The sequence below is a fragment of the Botryllus schlosseri genome, chromosome 14 (genome assembly GCF_051294905.1).
Source record: "Botryllus schlosseri isolate E-star chromosome 14, Bs_hap1, whole genome shotgun sequence".
Taxonomy (NCBI): Eukaryota; Metazoa; Chordata; class Ascidiacea; order Stolidobranchia; family Styelidae; genus Botryllus; species Botryllus schlosseri.
In genome coordinates, this window is record NC_137249.1 from 8,102,693 (window position 1) to 8,121,803 (window position 19,111).

Sequence of the window (19,111 nt, forward strand, 5' to 3'; positions counted from 1 at the left end):
GTAGAACTGATTTTCGCTACTTCTACTTCTACTTCGTAATATTTTGTGATCTACTCACTTACTTCTCGCTATTTTCAGTCTGTCAAGTAGAAGTAGTTCAATCTTCCAATCAGGAAGATAGCCTGAGGAATTTCGGGGCTGTTTTCACGGACTATCAACATTTAATTTTCATAAAAATTTATTAAAGCCCAGAATTTTCGTCGCGCTCGCAGTGCTGGATACGGAGTGACCGGTATGATTTCACGAAAGTATCGGTGAATAAATTTAGGTAAAGGGTTGACGTGGTTCCGTTCACACCACATTAATTGTCGCCCTTCGTCCATATCAAATAATTCATCACAGTATATATGGCTCATCATAACGCTTGAAACTGATTTTTCGCAATCAGAGATATCTAGAAACTAGATATCCCTGTTCGCAATCTAGCATTTACTTGCCATATCGTAATCTAGCATGTCCATGGCGTGTCCGAATCTGAAAAAGTGTACTCTGAATTTTTTTTAGTTTTAGAGCTGTTTTAGCATACCACCTTCGAAACTTTCTGGACTAAAACATGAAATACATGCTCTGATTTTAGAAGTAGTTTTTATATTTCACTTTCAATTCCTAGTATCATATACTTTGAGTTATAATTATTATCAGCTCTTTTGTCTGGATAACATACATGTTAAAGTGTAAAAGCAAGTGTATTAGTAATGCCTTTAATTTCAGGAAATAAAGCGGTCCACCATATTTTTTATTAACGTTTACTAATCGCGCAAAGTGTTTACACCGTATCCTATACAACTTCTCCGTATTGCTCTTCGACTAAACTACGGGTCTTATAATATGGGAAATGGCGCCATACCATGATATTTTCTAAAACGTGCTGTTCGAGAAAACAGAGGATTAGTATTGCATTTCCATATCAATACTATCATTTTCATCCCATGATGTGGACGAATGCTATCGAAAATTGGATACCTGCTGGTATGCATCAATATGAATCAAGCTCGTCACCTTTCGCATAGCTCAATTTGCGCCTTTTTACAATTCATGCGAACGAATAAGGATCGTTTTCATAACTACTTACTTACTTGAGTACTTTTAAAGTCAGTCAATTCTACTTCTACTTCAAGTAGTTTTAGGTTGCTTGGGGAAGAAGTACTTCTACTCGTACTTGAGTATATTTTTTCGTCGCTACTTCTACTTCTACTTGAGTAGATTTCATGACTACTTTGACCACCTCTGGAAAATAGTCAGTCATCTCCGGCTCATAAAGCATAACTGCATTGCGTTTTCGCAACCCCTTATCGACTATATTCAGATGCAGCCGGGCGGAACAGAACCCGCTGTTATTATTAGTGTATAGTTTCCAGTGTTTGGATGACTCGAGTCATGACTTGACTCGAGTCATACTCGAGTCACCTTTTTCGTATGACTTGACTTGACTCGGCGTATCAGAAATGTGGATTGACTCGTGACTCGGAGCAAAATTCACGAGTCAATTTCAAGTCATCAAGTAATCGGTTTCGATAAAAATCACTGTATCTTGCATATGTTCGGTTTGTTCGCAAAACGCTGGTGTAACCCGCGAGAGCGACCAATCATTCAATGATCGTGCGTTTAACTGAGCCGCCATTATTCTCTCACAATTAAATTGACCACAAACGAAGTGATCGAAGCTTGCAGATTGCGTTGTCGTAAACTAGTAGGCCTATAGTAAAGTAATTTAAGAGCAACATGTCTATTTCTGTTATCTGTCCATACCTCAACCAAACCTCTTGTTCTATTGAAATTGAATATAATTTATATAGTCCTGAACCATTGGAGCAGGCTGGAATTGTATCATATCATTTCGTAAATGGGTAATGTATTGCATCTTATCAATTCGTTTCTCATTGGCTGGTCACTATAAACCGAGGCTATGCAATTACTTACGTAGTTTAGCAGTTATACGCATATGTGACCGATACTGCGCCTTTTTGCGTGTATATTTAACTCTATATTCGTTCATCGGCTCAAAATCAATGACCACTCAATCTGTATGTCAGAAAGCTATAGCAAAATGCAATGACGTAATCATGCCTCATACTTCGAAAAGGCAACTTGACTTGAATTGTGACTTGACTTGACTCGAGTCACCTCCAAAAATCAAGTGACTTGACTTGAGTCACCTTCGAAAATCGATTGACTTGACTTGACTCGAGTCAAAATGTGCAATGACTCGAAGGTAGTGACTTGATCCCAACACTGATAGTTTCACACAGCCCAATGAGTGCCGAACATTTTTTGTCGAACTATGTACGCGTCTTCCCAAATGCTATAACTCTGTGTGTAAGTGTTAAATGATCAGCCAATAGTTTATCGGCTGGGGTGGGTGAGATTTGCTTGAGAAATGGACAAATCTGAAAACATATCCATCAGAGTATTGTTAATACCAATTCTGAAGTAGGCTACTCCTTGGTTACGAATCTCTTTCCATACTTGACTACTATTTCGGCTATTGTTTCAAGTAGTTTTGACAAGCCTTATTAAATATAGCTGCTGCTTCACAGCAGAGGCTACAACCTCGTTGATCACTGCTGTAGGAATTTTGTTAACGATTCTCAAATTAAGTGCATTGGAATGCTTAAAAGCCGACGCGAGAGTCAATGAGGTATAGCGAGGGTAATGACTTTCGAAAACGGCACATCCGGAACCAGCACGAGTCACATCTTACAAGGCAATGACAAGTTTATTACAGAACACAAATAGTAAAAAAAACTTTGCTTTCTGCCTGATCGTCCGCCAATACTTCCAACGGCAGTAATATCCGCTCGACGCACGCGCATCGTCCGCAACGATGGTAAACGCACTTATTCAAGACCCAAACATTTCTTGAGATGAATAAGTGATATACAGGAAGCCGTCCTCGTCACAGTAATCGTGGTAGATCTCGGAAATCGTCCTAGCCATGTTCGGCACGTGTCTTTTATCCACGGTGAAAAATACTGCTTGAGTTGTTCCAATGCACATTCGATTTCTAGGAATATAATTCGTATCGACCTTTAAGTAATTCATACACTGCTAACCGATATATTACGACGACAGGCAAGTAAATCAATTTAGCCTATCATCGCGACGTCACACATTAGTAAAGCACACGATTTGGTTTAGCAAAAGCGATATTTGATATTCTACCATTTAGTAGCGGACATCCGATGTCGGCACAAGCATGCGCCAATCGAGAATTAAATCATGGGACTACCGATCGAATATAGCCTACTATTCGAAGCAAAGCATGCAATTTTCATCGTACCAGCGTCGGGTGATCAATAATTACGAAAGAGCTCCAGGCGTATCCCATTTATTCAGACCGAATTACAAGAGTCCGTAGTGGTATCAATCGGTTTAGTTTAGATACCGTTCGCGTGGATTCAATGACGTGATCCACAGTCCGCATGGACTGAAACGTTATGAACAACTGACGGCACCGGCAAATTTTGATCAGAACACAAAGTCCAAATTATCATCCTTGGTACGCGGATGGCTAGCTGTAACACGGGACACAGATATTCACGAGGCGCATAAATTCGCAACATATGCTCACTATTGTCAAGACAAGAATTAAAAATTCACAAGATTCAACGAATTTATAACGTGTGCTGTTCTACTGATATTTGTCATAGAAAGTAAAAGATAACCAAAACGCGACCGAACCAAAACGCGACCGAAATGCAACTGTCCAATGTCCATAGTATATCGACTATATTAGCGAATGACTGAATATTGTTACCTTATAATCGTTGCAAACTGGCCCATGGTAATCTCTTGAGGCACGAGGTACTTTATTTTATCCAAGAAGGGCAGATTCTTTTCTTTCGGGTATCGTTCGACTATAACCTGCCGTTGGCCGAAATTTATATCCGAAAATGCATTCATTTATATTTATTATCATCAAGATGAATGAAAACATGCTTCTCACCGGCATCTTCGTCGGAAACTTGTCTCTGATGCCCCGCAGTTCTGCCATACGTGTAGCTAAATCATATTTTATACTAAGAAATCTACGAGGCTAGCCTATTTCTAATTTTAGATGGTATATCAAAACACTCAATTCACTAGTAAGAAGATCGTGATAGTTACCAAGCGATTTCCTTTCTTTGAACGGCGTCTGATGTAGTTGGTGGGATCGTTTCCCCGTCTTATCATCGTACGCCGGAGCCATGCTTCGCTCTTTGTCCATGAGTATGAACGGTTGCGGAGCAGAGGAACCTGCGTGATCAAATACATGCATACATCCCAATAGAACACAAGCTATAGTGAAGTAACTTACTACTGGCACATCCGATTTCTAAGCGAAGTGCGCCTTTGAAATCGTAACGTAAATACCGCCTCTCAGCTGCTTACTTCACTGCGGTGATTCTCTACTGTTGTTCGTATCGCAGATGTCCTAATCAGTGTTGATTGGATACAATTAGTGAAATAGACATGAACTCTTCTCATCACCGGCGAAGCTATTCTTCGGCATCAGAGCAGTTTCTGCCTGCACTCATAACAAATCTCGGCTCGTGACTATTTAAACCAGTGGTTCTTAACCTTTTTTCTTCCAGCGCCCCCTTTCAAAAATTATCGTGCTCCAGCGCCCCCCCCCCACAACTTCATATTGTAAGTAATGTAATAAAGACAATGAGTAAGAGGGAGGGCCATAACAGCGCTTCGTCGACCCCCCTAAAAACGATTGCCTTGCGCACCCATAGCGTGATAAACCGAACTTCTGAGTGCTTCGCCCCCACGAACCCCATATCGTGATTTTGATGGTCAGCAAAGTTTGTGTGGCCTGGTCGCCCTAGGTACCAAAATTTTCTATAATGCATGAATGAATAGGTGGTAATTACATATATAAGTCGCTATAAACTTTTTATCCTCTCAGCCCACGTAATCAAATTTACCAGTAGCACTGAGTGAGCTGTTGTATAGGAAAATGAAGGGCCCGTAATTAATAATTAAACATATTCGGGCGTGCCCGCAGGTACAATTATTCGTTACCAGGGCCGTAACAGCACTTCGTCAGCCCCCCCAAACAAAAAACGTTGGTCCTGGGCCCCCACCAGGTGATAAACCAAACTTCCGGGGGACTTCACTCCCAGACCCCCATCAGGCTGTCCGCTATTTGCTGATAGCCTATTAGGTATCTACATTGGGTGTCCATTTACTGATGCAGCTATTCTCGCCCAGTCGCGCGAAGTGCGAAATATTTCACTAATTATTGATTGAATTGGTCAATATCATCGGGAATTACATGTAAATTGAAATAATTTTTTATCCTCTCTCTGCTCACGTAAACACATTTATCAGTAGAGCTGAGTGAGGTGCAATGTTCCCTCTAAGCTGCGCACGTGCGCAGTGCTGACACGGTCTCTGCGCACAGAAAATCTACGTTGCGCACAACAAATCCGGAGTTATTACCTTTTTTAGTCGTTACGCACTGTTGTCCAAGGGTCAATGCAGTGAGTTGTTGAGTGTGCGCAGACTCATCAAAACTTAAAGCGAACATTGTGAGGTTTTAATCGAAACTGTAGAACCCGTTACGAATGATTAAACATATTCGGGCGGGCGAGCCCGTTGGTGATGTCATTTCGTGACCCCCTGTCTGCAATATCAAAAATATAGAATCGCTCAACGGGTATATCGCCCAACAGGAATATCCCTGTCGCCCAATCGTACTAAACTAAAAGACGCACACGATTTCAGATTGGTATTTCTTCACTGACATATAATTTTTCCCTGCCAGATGGAATTCGTCTTCTGGGGTTCAGATTGCGAAGACAGGAACATTCGGTGTCAGTCATTTAGGCGCCCATGGACATTTAAACCTATATGTATTTTGAAGGCTATATGTAACGAAGTTTTCGGTGTTAATTTGCTCTGAATACTCATCAAGCATATGTCCTATCACCACATCGTCTGCTGCGAAGCCATTTTCTCCAGCGCCCCCCATACCGCCCCCCTGAGCCTAGCGCCCCCCATATCGCCCCCTGAGCGTTTCTGCCCCCCTTCAAAATTGCCAGCGCCCCCTGGGGGGCGCTGGGGGCAAGGTTAAGAACCACTGATTCAAACTCAGCTGGCCTTGGGATCAATAGAGCGTAACGCCCTAATTATAAAGAGATAGAGAATAGTGAAGTTTACGGTACGCATTATTGACAGTTTTTGTAGATGCAGACGAATCAGGTCGTTCGGGACCATTTATTCTTCTGCTCTGGTGTTCCATTTACCACAAAATTTTGAAAAGACGAGATGTCTGCTATTATCGGCAACTTTTTGATTCGCTATCAGCGCTAAAACTTAGTCTAGATAGTATAGAAAGCCGGAATGGAATTGGTGGCAACGTCACGCAGGATTTTCTGTTTAATTCCTTAATTATTCTATGTAGAAAAGCTCTCATCACGCAGGATTTATTTCAAAAAATGGACAGCGATTCCATATAGGATAGAAAGGTGAGAGTTTGATTGATTGACTGCACCAAGTCGTTACGACTCCTGCCTTTCCACTGTGCTGCAATTCTTGAACGTAAAAATAATTTTTAAAGTGATGGTGATAATTATTGAATATCTAATCTTTCCGAAAAATGATCATCTTTTTCATTGTGTTAATGCGAGATTCACATCGAGTATGTTCTTCTTTTCTTTCCCGCACCGAAGTTCTCCAATATCATAACCCCTCTTGATATGAAATTTGGCAACCGTATTAATGGTGATATCTTCTGTTGTCTCACTGAATGGGACGTGTTCACGAACCCTCTATCAATAGTTATGGCATTGCAAAATCAACCCACTCGCGTAAGCCATGTCTATAGCGTCTGATATCAATGTTCCATGCATGTAATCTATTTGCACTTGAAAATCCGTTCATCTGAAGTCCATATGAGAATATCAGTAAATTTGACCCATCCAAAGTCTTACTTCAAGTATTAATATGATACTGCTGAGTTCATATACAGGGGCCATCGATGTCAAGCCAATGGTGTGCATTTGATAACCAAATATCAACAATCAGAATGAGATATATATTTGGTTCCACAGCGCGCAGTTCACCCTTAACAATGTCAAAATGTTTGTGCGGCTCCACATTATTTGGTGTACAGGTGTACAAATATCAAAATATGGTACTGCAAAGTCACAAAGTGAAATGTAGAGTGGTGCATGCTATAGTGAGGGGATCATGAGATCATCTCTGGTCACCTGCAGTCGGTTTGGCTCAACTTTACTGAGTAGGTTGTCACAACCTTGTGTTTTTAATTGATAATTATATTAGGCTAATAAAATAATCAGGCTGATGTTGTGAATGTCGCTTGATCTTGAAAATTATTGCTTTCACGACAAATGATACATAGTGAACTGAGGCATTGTGAATGTTATGTTGAATTAATTTGTGACAATATGTCAATTTATTTATGTCAATTACATGCTTATGTTGAAACTAGTTTATTTTCTAATATCTTAACATTGCTTTGCAGTTTTTAGTTGTTACTTTTGAGTTATCTTATTCAAAATATTGTCTAGGCCTACGGGAAATGGTCTTTTATGGATACGCGCTCCTATCGACGCGTGTGATTCTACTAGAACGGAGTTGTAGGTAACAGGAACATGGCAGAAAATTTACAAGAAATCATTGACCAACTCACTAGAGATCTTGAGCAAGCGCAAATGGAAAATAGAAAGGTATAATGTAGGCCTATAGATGGTACAGTAAAAGTGTAGTATCATTTTGAAGTAGGCTAATTTCAAATACGGGTCTGGGAAGAAAAGTACTGAGCCTGCCTGAGCCCTGAGGGCTCTTCTACAAGATGGCGTTCAGAATGTCCATGGCCCAAGACCAACTTTTTTAGTAAGCTATTTGCGGTACTAATGTGACATTGCCCACTGGCTCGCAGCCTTTTTGATTCTGTGGAACCTTTTGGCTGAAATGCCACTCAAAATCCCCTCCCACATTGAAATAGATGCATCTGTTCACCAAATTAAAGATTTAAGAATAATTATTTCTGTTTATGCCTGCGAGCACTGCTGATTGAATATACATCCTATGCGTGTTACTCTGAATTGTCAAATTCCCTAATTCTGAAACACCTAGGCGGTAATTTCCCCAGGTTGGAAATCTCTCGTCTTCGCATCAACTTCCTTGAGCATAGTTTACATTAATATTCAAACACTCCTCTATGGGGCACCTCACACAGGGATGTGTAGTTTTTTTAGTTAGGAATTGTTATTTGTCGGTAAAACATGATTCCTTCACTGTAACAGCATACCTTAATTGCCCTATAACCAGGAAACTTAAGGGCCTGATTATCTTAATTCAAAACCTAATTATGTCAATTCTTAATTCATACAAATTATATTTTTATGAAATATCATCTCATCATAAACTTTTGCATAATCCCTCAAACCTGTCACAGGACAGCTGTATTCTTTATCTCAATCGTCGCCAAGAATATTTAACCACTCAAGATTATCAAATAGCTTTTGTTTCCCTGTATCTTCACAATTTCCTATCAATATAATTACTTACTGTAGCCCCTCTCTCTTGTCATTATTTGAGTGGTCTATATTGCACTTTGATGATTATGTATCTCGATATCAGTCAATATTAATTGTGAGCTTCAGTGAAATCATACGATGGCCACATCTGCAAAATTATGGAGCAATCATTGGCAACTTAACTGAGCCATGAGCACTTACCGAAGTTTAGACAATGTTTGTATCATAATGTCCTAAACCTAAAAGTGTTTTGTTCCGTTTTTGACAATTCCCAGGCTGCTGAATATGGCTTGCTGGTGCTTTCGGAGAAGCAAATTCTGCAACAAAGATGTGAAGAGCTTGAAAGTTTGCTAGAAAATGGCCACAAGGACTTTGAAAGTTTGAAGGCTGAATTTGAATTGAACAAAAAGGTTTCAAAAACTTCATTATTTTTAATAATGGTAACGTTTAACGTATCATTTATGTGAAAAGTTCAATGAGACAGACCTCGGGTTCGGATTCATTTTATGAACATATCTTTGCGCCAAGAACGATTCTCAATGTGTATTGTTTTTACCTCACCTTGAATTTGTGAACATATTGAATAACCTAAATTTATATCTCTTTTATTCAAGCTTGGTTCAAGGCAGTACCTACGGTTAGAAAGCATGAAGTATCAAGTAGCTGCTCAATCCAATCTTGGATACACCGTCATAGAAATGCCATTGGTCTTTTTATCCTCCATATCAATCCTAGAAACTTGTTCAAATGATATGGAACAACTATTGTGGGATCTTCCTAAGAATTTCTCATGTCAAATATCCATCTCAGGCACTTGAAACCAGCAAGCATATAAGCAGAAGAGCAGTGAACGACGGAGAGGAAAGAGAACACAGCATCCTGGAACTGAAGGAACAAAGTGAAGATACCTTGTTGAACACCATTCAAGTATACAGGCTATCTATAGCTGAGGTGCTCAACGCTGTTTTACCTCACTTGACTTATTTTTCGTTTCAAGATGTTAGAATCTGAGCTGAATCAAACAAAAACATTGCTAAAAAATGCAAAAGCAGAGGAGGAAACGCTGTCGAATGACTACACTGATGTCGTCCAGGTAGATAAACATTTCCCTTTAAATCTTATTCAACCGCCTTCACCGTCAAATACTTGAGAATGAGAGGAACGTGTCTCGGAATGGCAAGGTTGTAACCTAGTCACAAGGTTCCGAGTCACATGTCAATGTCACTTTTATTCAAGTTATGTCATTTTCAATTCACCACCTAGTAAAGTCCGAGTCCAAGTCAGTGAGCAGAGAGTCCAGTCCAAGTCATAGTGTTGTCGTTGTGACTCGAATGGCTTAGAATTCATAATATCATAATTTTCCTCAGTCCTAACATTTTGTGACCCTATTTTCCAAGTATCAGGACTGATAGACGAAATACCAATCATGACTTTACTATTCTTCTGAGTTACCATGAAATGTCTGTCTTGGTCGTCCTAGTCTCGAGTCATGTGACTTGGTTCGAGTCGTGCGCAATGACTCGAGTACAAGTCGAATCAATACAAAAATTGACTCGACTCAAGTCGGACTCGTGGCGAGTCATGACTCGAGTCATTACAACCCTGCGGAATGGTCTATTCAATTACTGCTCAAATGAAACTAATTATTTGCGTGGAAACATGTTGCTGTAGGTTTTTGTGCTTTTATCAGAAACATTGTATCCTGCTGTAAAGAAGGATAGTGGTAGGTGACATATGCCATGTAGCGAACCATCTAAAGGTCTCATCCCATGTTTGTGAAGTGGTATAACATGGTAGAACACTGGTATTGTCAAATTATGTGTGCGGTGAATCTCAACTTTCCTCTTCTCGAGCGGTCTGTGAATCATATGCTTTCTGAGCTCGAGCCCATTGCACAGGTCTTATTCTAGTCATTCTCTTCATTTCACTTTTTTATTTCTGCTATACTTATTACCGCATTGGAACCGGCAAGGGGTCAATCGGACCATGTAGCCTATTTTCCCTCTACAGCGGAAGCAGGAGCTGGAAAAGTCAAATTTGATTTTGAGGCGCGACTTGAAAGAGGCCAAGCTAATGGAAAAGAGGCTGCTTGTTGAAAACACTGACTTGGGAGAAGATAACTGCAATTTGCAGAAGCAGGTGCGGGATCGCATGAGCATATATAGCCTGTCGTTTTTCTCCTACTTACAAACTAGCTGTGCTCGAACCTGGATATTATCACAGCTACATCTAGTGTTACTTTGGGTTACGTCTTGTGAAACTTTTCGAATTGCGATTGCTCTCTTCTCTTTTGCTGCAGGTTTCCGCGTTGCGTCAATCCCAGGCCGACTATGAAAGCTTCGAGTATGAAATCGGAAGACTCGGGGAGGAAAATGCGTTTTTGCACAGGTAGGTAGGTTAAATGAATGGATTTGTGGAAGCCTGAGTTGGGCAATGGACAATTGGGCAGCCACTGTAGCTCAGAACCAGCCGCTGGCCAGCAAAACCACTGCTAGTTCCTCTCTTAGGTAAATGGGATGGGTAGAGTTTGTTGTCAATTACCCGGAGGTAGTGAACTATTCATGATTTTGTAGTCAAGTAGAGGTTAAAGTAATGTAAATTCTACTTGGGTACGCCGTCGCTGTGGAATCAGATTAGCTTATGTCTAGATTTTTGACATTCTGGGAAATCGTTTGTAAAATTTCCACTTTGTGGCCATGATTATGTTTGAGACAATATGAAAAACATAACCGCGGCCAAGATATAGCCAAATAAAGATGAAGATTTCGCAAAAACTTGGATATAATCAAAATGTGAAAAATTGACGTAAGCTGCACCTGCACTGATTCCACAGCGACGACATGTAGAAGTAGTGATTTCCTTTTAAAAAGTAAATCTTCTAGACCAGTGGTTCTCAACCTTTTTTTAGACATGCCCCCCTTTTTGATAGTGAAAAATTTCGCGCCCCCCTTATCGTCATATCACAAAATCAAACTGGGATGCTAGCACCCCCAACAGATTGTTTGGTGGTATGGTCGGTTATAAATGTTGATGACAGAATAAAAAATATGAAATTGGGTCTATATAGAGAGAAACACGCCTGCATTGTAGCAGCGCCAAAATTTTTTTCAGGTGACCGCTTTTTCGCGCCCCCCTTCTGATGTTTCACGCCCCCCAGGTTGAGAACCCCTGTTCTAGACCTAGTATTGCCTACAAACTAAAACTGTTGAGTAGAAGTCTAAAATTGCAATGACTTGAGTAAGTAATGCAAGTAGGCAAACCTACTTCAATATTCTGAATAGTGAAAGTACTTTATTTCTGACCACCTCAATAATCTGTAAGAATTATGTGTTAACATAATGCCCAATACTTCCGCAACTATATTGTTCCAGTATTTTAAATCTGGCAGCGGTAACGCATAAACCAACACGAGGTCCGTTTGCGCTTACTTGAACCTTGCGTGACGGTAGACTTTTGTCTCAGCGAATACCAGGATACCTTGAACCTGAAGGAAGTGCTGGAGAGACAGCTGAACGAGGCGTTGGAAAATGAGGCCAAGGAGCGCGATGAAAAATTGGCCGCCAAAAAAGAACTAAGCAAGTACACGGAACGGACGGTAAGACACAAATTGCCAGCCACGATCAGTTCTGACTATTTCACGCCGGGATGTATCTTCACAGGGTGCCGGATTTGCGGAATCGGAGCTGAGGTAAGGTCGCTGTGCGTGTGTTGCCAGTGCCTGCTTGTAAGTAATTTTTTTAAGACTGCTGGAAGATGATTCTCGATCTGTGGAAAGGTTCCCGAAGATGTCTAGCTTGTTTAGTGAGTTGCAGAGTACGGAGGTATGTGATTTGTATTTGAAAGTTTCTCAACATCTGGTCGGACTCTGTGCCTTTCTGCAAATTCTGTTTAGGCTAGTTGTGAAATTTTGTTGATTTGATACAAGACTCTCAGTGCTGGGTGTTGAATATGGAAGTATTGGAAGTAAATCTCAACTCTAACATCGTTATTTCAAAGCTGTCTCGCCTTTGGGATATGAGGAAGCTTGGACTAGGCTGGTTCAGCTGGTTGTCAAATTTCTAGGTTGCTGAAGCCAGTGGCCTCTCCACTAGGCTGTTAGATTTGTTTTCAAACCCGTGTTGAAATACTTCTAATCAGTCTTTCGCCAGTCTCAAATCGTAAAAGTCCTTACTTTTTTCTCAGGCAATGAAACATTTCAAATATTCATTAAATCGCTTGTACAGTGCAAGGGTAAATTCGTGAATATTTTCTCAATTTTTTTTTGCAATCTATGAACTATTTTCTTGTTATCTATGCTGCATTGGAAATTTGTCGTGAACTTGACTCGATTGTTGTTGATTCCGCGATTGCTCATGTTCAGGTTACGAGGCTCAAAGAGGAACTTCAGAAGATTGAAAATGAAAATTCTGAATTACTAAGAAAAGTATCGGAACTCAAGAAGGCAAATGACAAAGACGCCGAAACAAATGTCTGCCAGATTATGTTTACAGTTTACTGCATTAAGAACTATCTGTCCGTTTCATGACTGTACATATTTCCAGACATACCACACACCAACAGATTCATGAATGTAACAGACTTATTCAGTCGTTTATCATAACTTTATTGTTTCTTTCGCAGTCTTCAATCTACATGGCACGCCTCCAGGAACTTCAGTCCGCCGTGGAAGACAAAAGAAAATCGCTCAACTCGCTGCGCGAAGAAAACAATCACGTGCACCAAGAACTGAAAGTATGTTGCGTATTTTGTGGTTGCGATCGGCTGAATTGACCGGGGTATATCAGTGCTATATCAAGCTATTGAGACTTGTCAACTAAAATTGAGCGATGACATGGCATAAAATTGGCTGGGAATGGGGTTTAAACGAATTGACAGACATTAGACAATCCATGAGATCATTATCTACGCTCCTTTGCATTGTACACATGTTGGTTATTACTATTGTGACTTGTATATATAGACACATATATATTGTTGAGATATATCCCAAGTTTCAAGCTCAATATTCAAAATATAGTCGATCACCACTGTTATGCTCTTGATCTCGTTTGAATAATAACTCATACGACGAGGATGCAATATCAAATCAGTATATTATACAGCGGAATAACTTTGAGACATGATCCACAGTGCAATTAAACGAAAGACCAGTAGACAACAGAACACAGGATATAAATACAAAGCACGACACACGAAATAATGATTGGAGGTAATTACTAACCCTAGACAAATAAGAAACAAACGATACCAACGTAAAATGCGCGAACATAACAACCATTCCATACGTCGCGTCAAATCCCTTGCCAAAGTTGAATTCTCGTTTTAGGTTTCGGAAAAGCACCGCAAAGAATTGGATGCCGGTTTGAAGAAAATTACCGACGACCTATCGACAGTTGTCGAGAGATTATCGCAACTGTATCATCACGTGTGTGTGAAAAATGGGCAGCTGCCCGAGACCATCGTGTTAGACCAGATGAAGAGGAAGGTTCGCTTCGTGAGAAGCCATTCGCTTCATCACGTATATGTCGACAATGAATTAATTCTATTCCTCATGTTTTTAGACAATGTCATCAGATCTAGGCACCATGCCTGTCGCTGTAGCCGAGACTAACGGAGGTCAGTTGTCGTGTGTGAATATTTGAATCCCAGAACTTTTCGAGTTTAATCGAGGATTCCACTACAAGCGTTTTGTAAATACGTCGATGGCATTTGTCACAGTGCTGTTAAATTGCACTAAAATTCCAATTAAAATATCTCGCCATTGTCACACCTCAGATCAGTTCAGTATATATATTATATAATTTCATTTATCGTTTGAAAACACCAAGATTGCGATAAAATGAAAAGATAGGGAGGCGTAAAGATGTGAGTGGTCTTTCAATCAGAAAACCCACCTTGGCCTAGAATATGCAAATATGCGACACACACACCGAATGAAAAGTAATAGAAGATCTTATTAAAGGTCAATCTATGAAATTGAAGTACCGGTAGATGAAGTCCACGTATCAGAACGGTAATCTCGAGCGTAGGTTAGTATTTATATTCTTACTCCGAACAGATGATGCCCGAGATGCAGACTCTTCCGTACTCATATCTACTATTTCCGCACAAATCAATCATCTCTGCAAAGCTTTGGAGCAGTCCACAGGCAGCGCGCCACTCGCCGAGAACAACGTGGATGCGTCTGGGGACGCCCGCGATGCCGAGGTGTGTACTTTTGCTCGATTTGAATCGAATGTCTGCAAACAAAAGTCGAATTTGCCCTCGTGATAGATTAAAGCCGGTGAGACGGAGTTGATAAGATTGAAGGCGATGCTGAGCTCAAAACGGGAACAAATCGCCACTCTGAGGACGGTTCTGAAAGCAAACAAGCATACGGCGGAAGTGAGAAATATTCTTCTGCAGCCGTTGCCTGTTCGGTATTTGACAAACGTCTTGCCGTGTCTAGGTTGCACTTTCCAATCTCAAAACAAGATACCAAAGCGAAAAGGAATTTGTGTCCGACACCATGCTGAAGTTACGGTCGGAATTGAAAGCGCTCAAGGTACTGGTTTCTTTTATAACCTCCCACGACCGTTTCTTGTGTAATGAGTGACAATGGCTTAAGAATTCAAAATCAACTGGCAGACAACTGGTAGGGGATAGAGGTACGGCATTACTTGAGTAAACCGGTGGCAATCATTTTCAGCAGATTTAAGATCATAGAGGCATATCTCCATCTTATTTATTATCACAGATCAGCGGGCACAGTTATTTACATAAAATTGCTAATATGCCTAAAAGAGTTTTTTACAAAACTGATTTTTATGTCAACAAGAATGAAAGGAGTTTGTATGACCCGACAAAACAAGGGTGCAAAGTAAAATTTCTAAACTGAGGCAAGTGAACCCGTTGGAAGTCTGCGAACTAGCTTCAAGGGACCCACGACAGACCATTGAAAATAGTAGGGTGGAGGACAAGAAGTCTAGACCAATCTGTGGGTTGGTCAACCCAGCAATTTAGAATTAGAATGTCCTTGCTCGAGAATGGAGTCATCAGCATATTTTGGAATCCACGAATGACAGCCCTAATATGTGTAGAGCATTCAACGCAATGACTAGGTGTTTTCTGTTTGTCACGGCTGGCGCATTTTGTTACATCATGTAAATTTGGTCAATTCGGTGGATACCGCACGTTTTGTGACTTCCGTTTGGAGATAACATATGTGTCTACTCTACTGTTGGCAACGAAACCATGTTTGTGCTCCCACAACAGCAGATAATATTTCATCCAACGTATTATGTTATTCAAAGGTGAAATGGCATTAGCCTATTCGAAACTCACAGATCGAATGTCTGGCCTCTGATTTGTCGAATTAGAGCATAACGCTTTTGAGTAAATATTACGATGAGGTAGTTCTCATTTTAGTATGTATGCTGTGGAAACGTCAAACAGAATGCGGATCTTAGGCTCAAACAGGTTGATACCCCTGGACTAAGATATTGATTCCATTGGCCGATTTCTTTCTTGGTGCACCGCATATTTGATCTTGTATTCACTTTAACAGGAAGATGCGGCCACTTTTGCATCTTTGCGGGCGATGTTTGCGGCGCGTTGCGACGAGTACGTGGCGCAGCTCGAGGAGATGCAACAGCAATTGAGCGCCGCCGACAAAGAGAAACGTACTGTGAACACTCTGCTCCGCACGGCCATACAGCAAAAGCTTGCACTTACTCAGGTGAGCGGCAAAAAATTGTCACAATGTTCGTTGCTGAGATTAATTTTTTGAAGACGACTTTAGGCTACGTAGCTATAACAGTTATTCATACTTGGTACTGGGTAGTCAGAGTTGAAGTTTTCATTTTGTCTGGGGTAGAGTCACAGCATCTTCTATTGGGAGTAGCCCGAGCATGAGTGCCGAGTCAAGCCCAACCGATATAGAGTTTTTGAGTTGATAATCTTCACTGATAACCCTGATATTTTCAGTTGATATTTAAAAGATGTGTCATTGTAGATGTTGTAGATGTGTGTTTCTCAAACTTTTTCCCATCGCGTACCACTAACTTGTTTTTCACTACACAGATACCACCTGAAGCACTTATGTTACTTGAATGTACCGGTGTTTATTGGTTATTCCTAGGGCAAGTTTTTGTTGCAGTCAAATCCGTGGAAAGTTGCACTTATTTTTCACAAAAGTTGCACTAAAGTTGCATTTATGGACAAGTTCCTTGAAATTATGAGGATATGAGATACTCGAATTGTTCCGTATCCATGGCACTGTAGCACAACTCAGTGATGGCGACCTCAACAAAATCAATAATAGCCTGAAAAAATGGACCCAGTAAAAATATAATTTTCGGCGGTCTACCCTGGGTGTACGTCAAATCAGAAAGGACCTCAAATTTAAACGACAGTCAAATAATCAAGCGATCCATTTGCATGCCAAATATTTCCAGTAAAAAATTGGATGTATGAAAAATTGAAAAAACTTGCAAAAAATGACATGAAAAATCGAAGAAAATTGATAAAAGTTTCATGTTAAGTCGAAAGACTTGCGAAAATTTGCCTGAAAAAGTGGCGGAAAATTCAAAAATTTTGCTCTACAGGATTCCTCCTAACAGCTTAAAACACCATATTACATAACTTCTGAGTATTTAGGAAGCTGTAAAAAAAGTTGCAGAAACTTGCCCTAGTTATTCCTCTTAGTACTATGCCGCAACACCAACGAAACACGAAAGCACCATTTGATGAGATAATTTCAACTGTTTCTTATGCAGAAGCTTGCCAATCTAAGGTATGAGATTACTCACAGCACTCTTCGCATACCACCTAAAAAGCGTACCACAGTTTGAGAACCACTGCTGTAGATGTAGCTCAAGATGCATTCCCAAAACTTCAAAGCATTTATAGCAGCAGCTTTACAGCCATTAGTATGCTTGAATAGGAAATAAACAAGAAAGGCTGTATCTGGACACCTACAAGCTACAAAAAATATCTTGATATACCCAATCATAGTATATTTCTGACTCTCTAGTATCATGTTGTGATGTAGTGAAAATTGCTGGTTTTTTACCTTCAAGGGTCAATATCTACATTTCTTTCAAGTGTGACATTGATTCGATATTGACAAACTTTAGTGTCGAGCAGGGGTGATAGTTGTATTTCAAAATCAATCAGGGTCCCGATTAATCTTGTAGGGGAATGCACGTCTCGCCAGCTTAGTTCATGTCGACCATTCAAAAATTAGGAGTTGTCGCAGTTACACATTACTGAAGAGGTCCTTTGCTTTCCCAGCGTTTGGAAGATCTGGAATTTGATCGCGAGCAACACACGAGGCAGTTGATCGAAGGGTCGTCCGCGTCGTCGAAAGGGAAGAGTTTCATCGGAATTCCCAGTAGGTCCAATCGTAAGAAATGACTACGCAAGGGATGTTCGTTCCATGTGGAGACTGCTTTTTATAAATGGTACATCAGTTCGCACAAAGTCTTTCGTACCAATGTTTTTCTTCAGGTGCTAGCGCGGAATATGTATTTTAGTATTTTTTAGAGTAAAGCGGATCATTTTATAGTCGTTTTTTTTGCTAATATTTCTGGTTTTATCTCGCGTGACCAATGCTTGAAATGCAGTGAATAGAACTGCCCTGCATCATTCGATTTTGGGTAGAACTATAGTTGCTGGGCACGGTGCAAATTTCATGTGGCACTTGTGCATTCAACTGTAGGAACCAACTATCAATCATATTGCAGTCTTAGTTGAGCCAAGTATCATTTTCATTTCGCAGTGTGATATTAGACTACTACCGTATGTGTCCGACTTTATTCCCGAATTTTTTATCTTAGTCGAAGTGTTACGAACAGTGATCAAAACTCTGGCGATAACCGGTAACACTTATTTAGAAAATCGTCGTGAATTTTGCCGTCCCATTCATTTATTATCCAATTTATTTGGCAATGCCTTATTGTGTCTCGTACACAAGCTATGTCGAGTCGCAAAAGTGTGCCGAAGGTCAGGTTAACGCTGTTTATTGAACGATTTCATAATATTGCCTTGTTTCTTCTCTATTGTACGATGCAAAATGGTATTCCTCTACTTTTCTTGACTGATAAAAGGGTGTGTTTCTCTTGAGAAATGTAGTTTGATGTAGTTCTGTTGTAGAAGCTATCAGCATATTACGGGTTGGATGATGGTAAGGCTGGTAGTTCTACGCAAGTTGCGTATGGATCTGCCCCCGAACTGGTAAGGTTGAAGTGGAAGTCTAATAAAGTGCAAGTTGGCTAAATGTTGAGCTCCGAAACAGTTGAAGCATAGTGTCCTATATGGTGTCGACAGAGCCAAATCTCACGCCTCAGTGAAATTGTATCACGTCACAATTTCCATTTGGCTGCAGGCAATTTGACGGTCATTTTTGACCGGCTTGCCGAGCATTAAATTTGGTAAAACGGGTATCAATCGAAAGCTGACTCTGCACTGATTACGAAAATATAAATTTTATTCCGCTCGTCCGACAGCATTGCTGCGTCCCAATGCCAATCTCCGTAACAATGAAAAATTCGAGGCTGATTGTGGGAGTTCCAGGGCCACGAGCGGAATAAAATTTATATTTTCGTTATCAGTGGAGAGTCAGCTTTCGATTGATA

At 40.5% G+C, this 19,111-nt stretch overlaps 3 protein-coding genes across 4 annotated transcripts in view; 1 reads left to right on the forward strand and 2 right to left on the reverse strand.

Moving 5' to 3' along the window:
- The window catches only part of LOC145455118 (replication factor C subunit 3-like), a 120,857-nt gene that overhangs the window by 84,121 nt on the left and 17,625 nt on the right, over positions 1-19,111 (reverse strand). The window lies entirely within an intron of this gene.
- Positions 2,698-4,533, reverse strand: LOC145455132 (microtubule-associated protein 1 light chain 3 gamma-like). 2 transcript variants are annotated; one of them, XM_080333091.1, is made up of 5 exons: positions 4,298-4,533; positions 4,108-4,236; positions 3,947-4,002; positions 3,758-3,864; positions 2,698-3,004 (listed from the first exon to the last, which is right to left on the reverse strand). In XM_080333091.1, exons 2-5 carry the CDS (start codon positions 4,205-4,207, stop codon positions 2,842-2,844), a joined length of 426 nt encoding a protein of 141 aa, XP_080189217.1. In that variant the 5' UTR covers positions 4,208-4,236; positions 4,298-4,533; the 3' UTR covers positions 2,698-2,841. The 2 variants fall into 2 exon arrangements, with proteins under 2 accessions (XP_080189217.1, XP_080189218.1); XM_080333092.1 differs by having other exon boundaries at positions 4,372-4,527.
- Positions 7,478-18,603, forward strand: LOC145455109 (protein bicaudal D homolog 1-like). Its single transcript, XM_080333062.1, has 18 exons — positions 7,478-7,682; positions 8,771-8,905; positions 9,306-9,422; positions 9,493-9,588; positions 10,506-10,634; positions 10,795-10,883; positions 11,958-12,090; positions 12,155-12,183; positions 12,238-12,316; positions 12,856-12,963; positions 13,116-13,226; positions 13,822-13,980; positions 14,057-14,111; positions 14,554-14,702; positions 14,769-14,879; positions 14,944-15,039; positions 16,042-16,212; positions 17,769-18,603. Exons 1-18 carry the CDS (start codon positions 7,608-7,610, stop codon positions 17,889-17,891), a joined length of 1,965 nt encoding a protein of 654 aa, XP_080189188.1. The 5' UTR covers positions 7,478-7,607; the 3' UTR covers positions 17,892-18,603.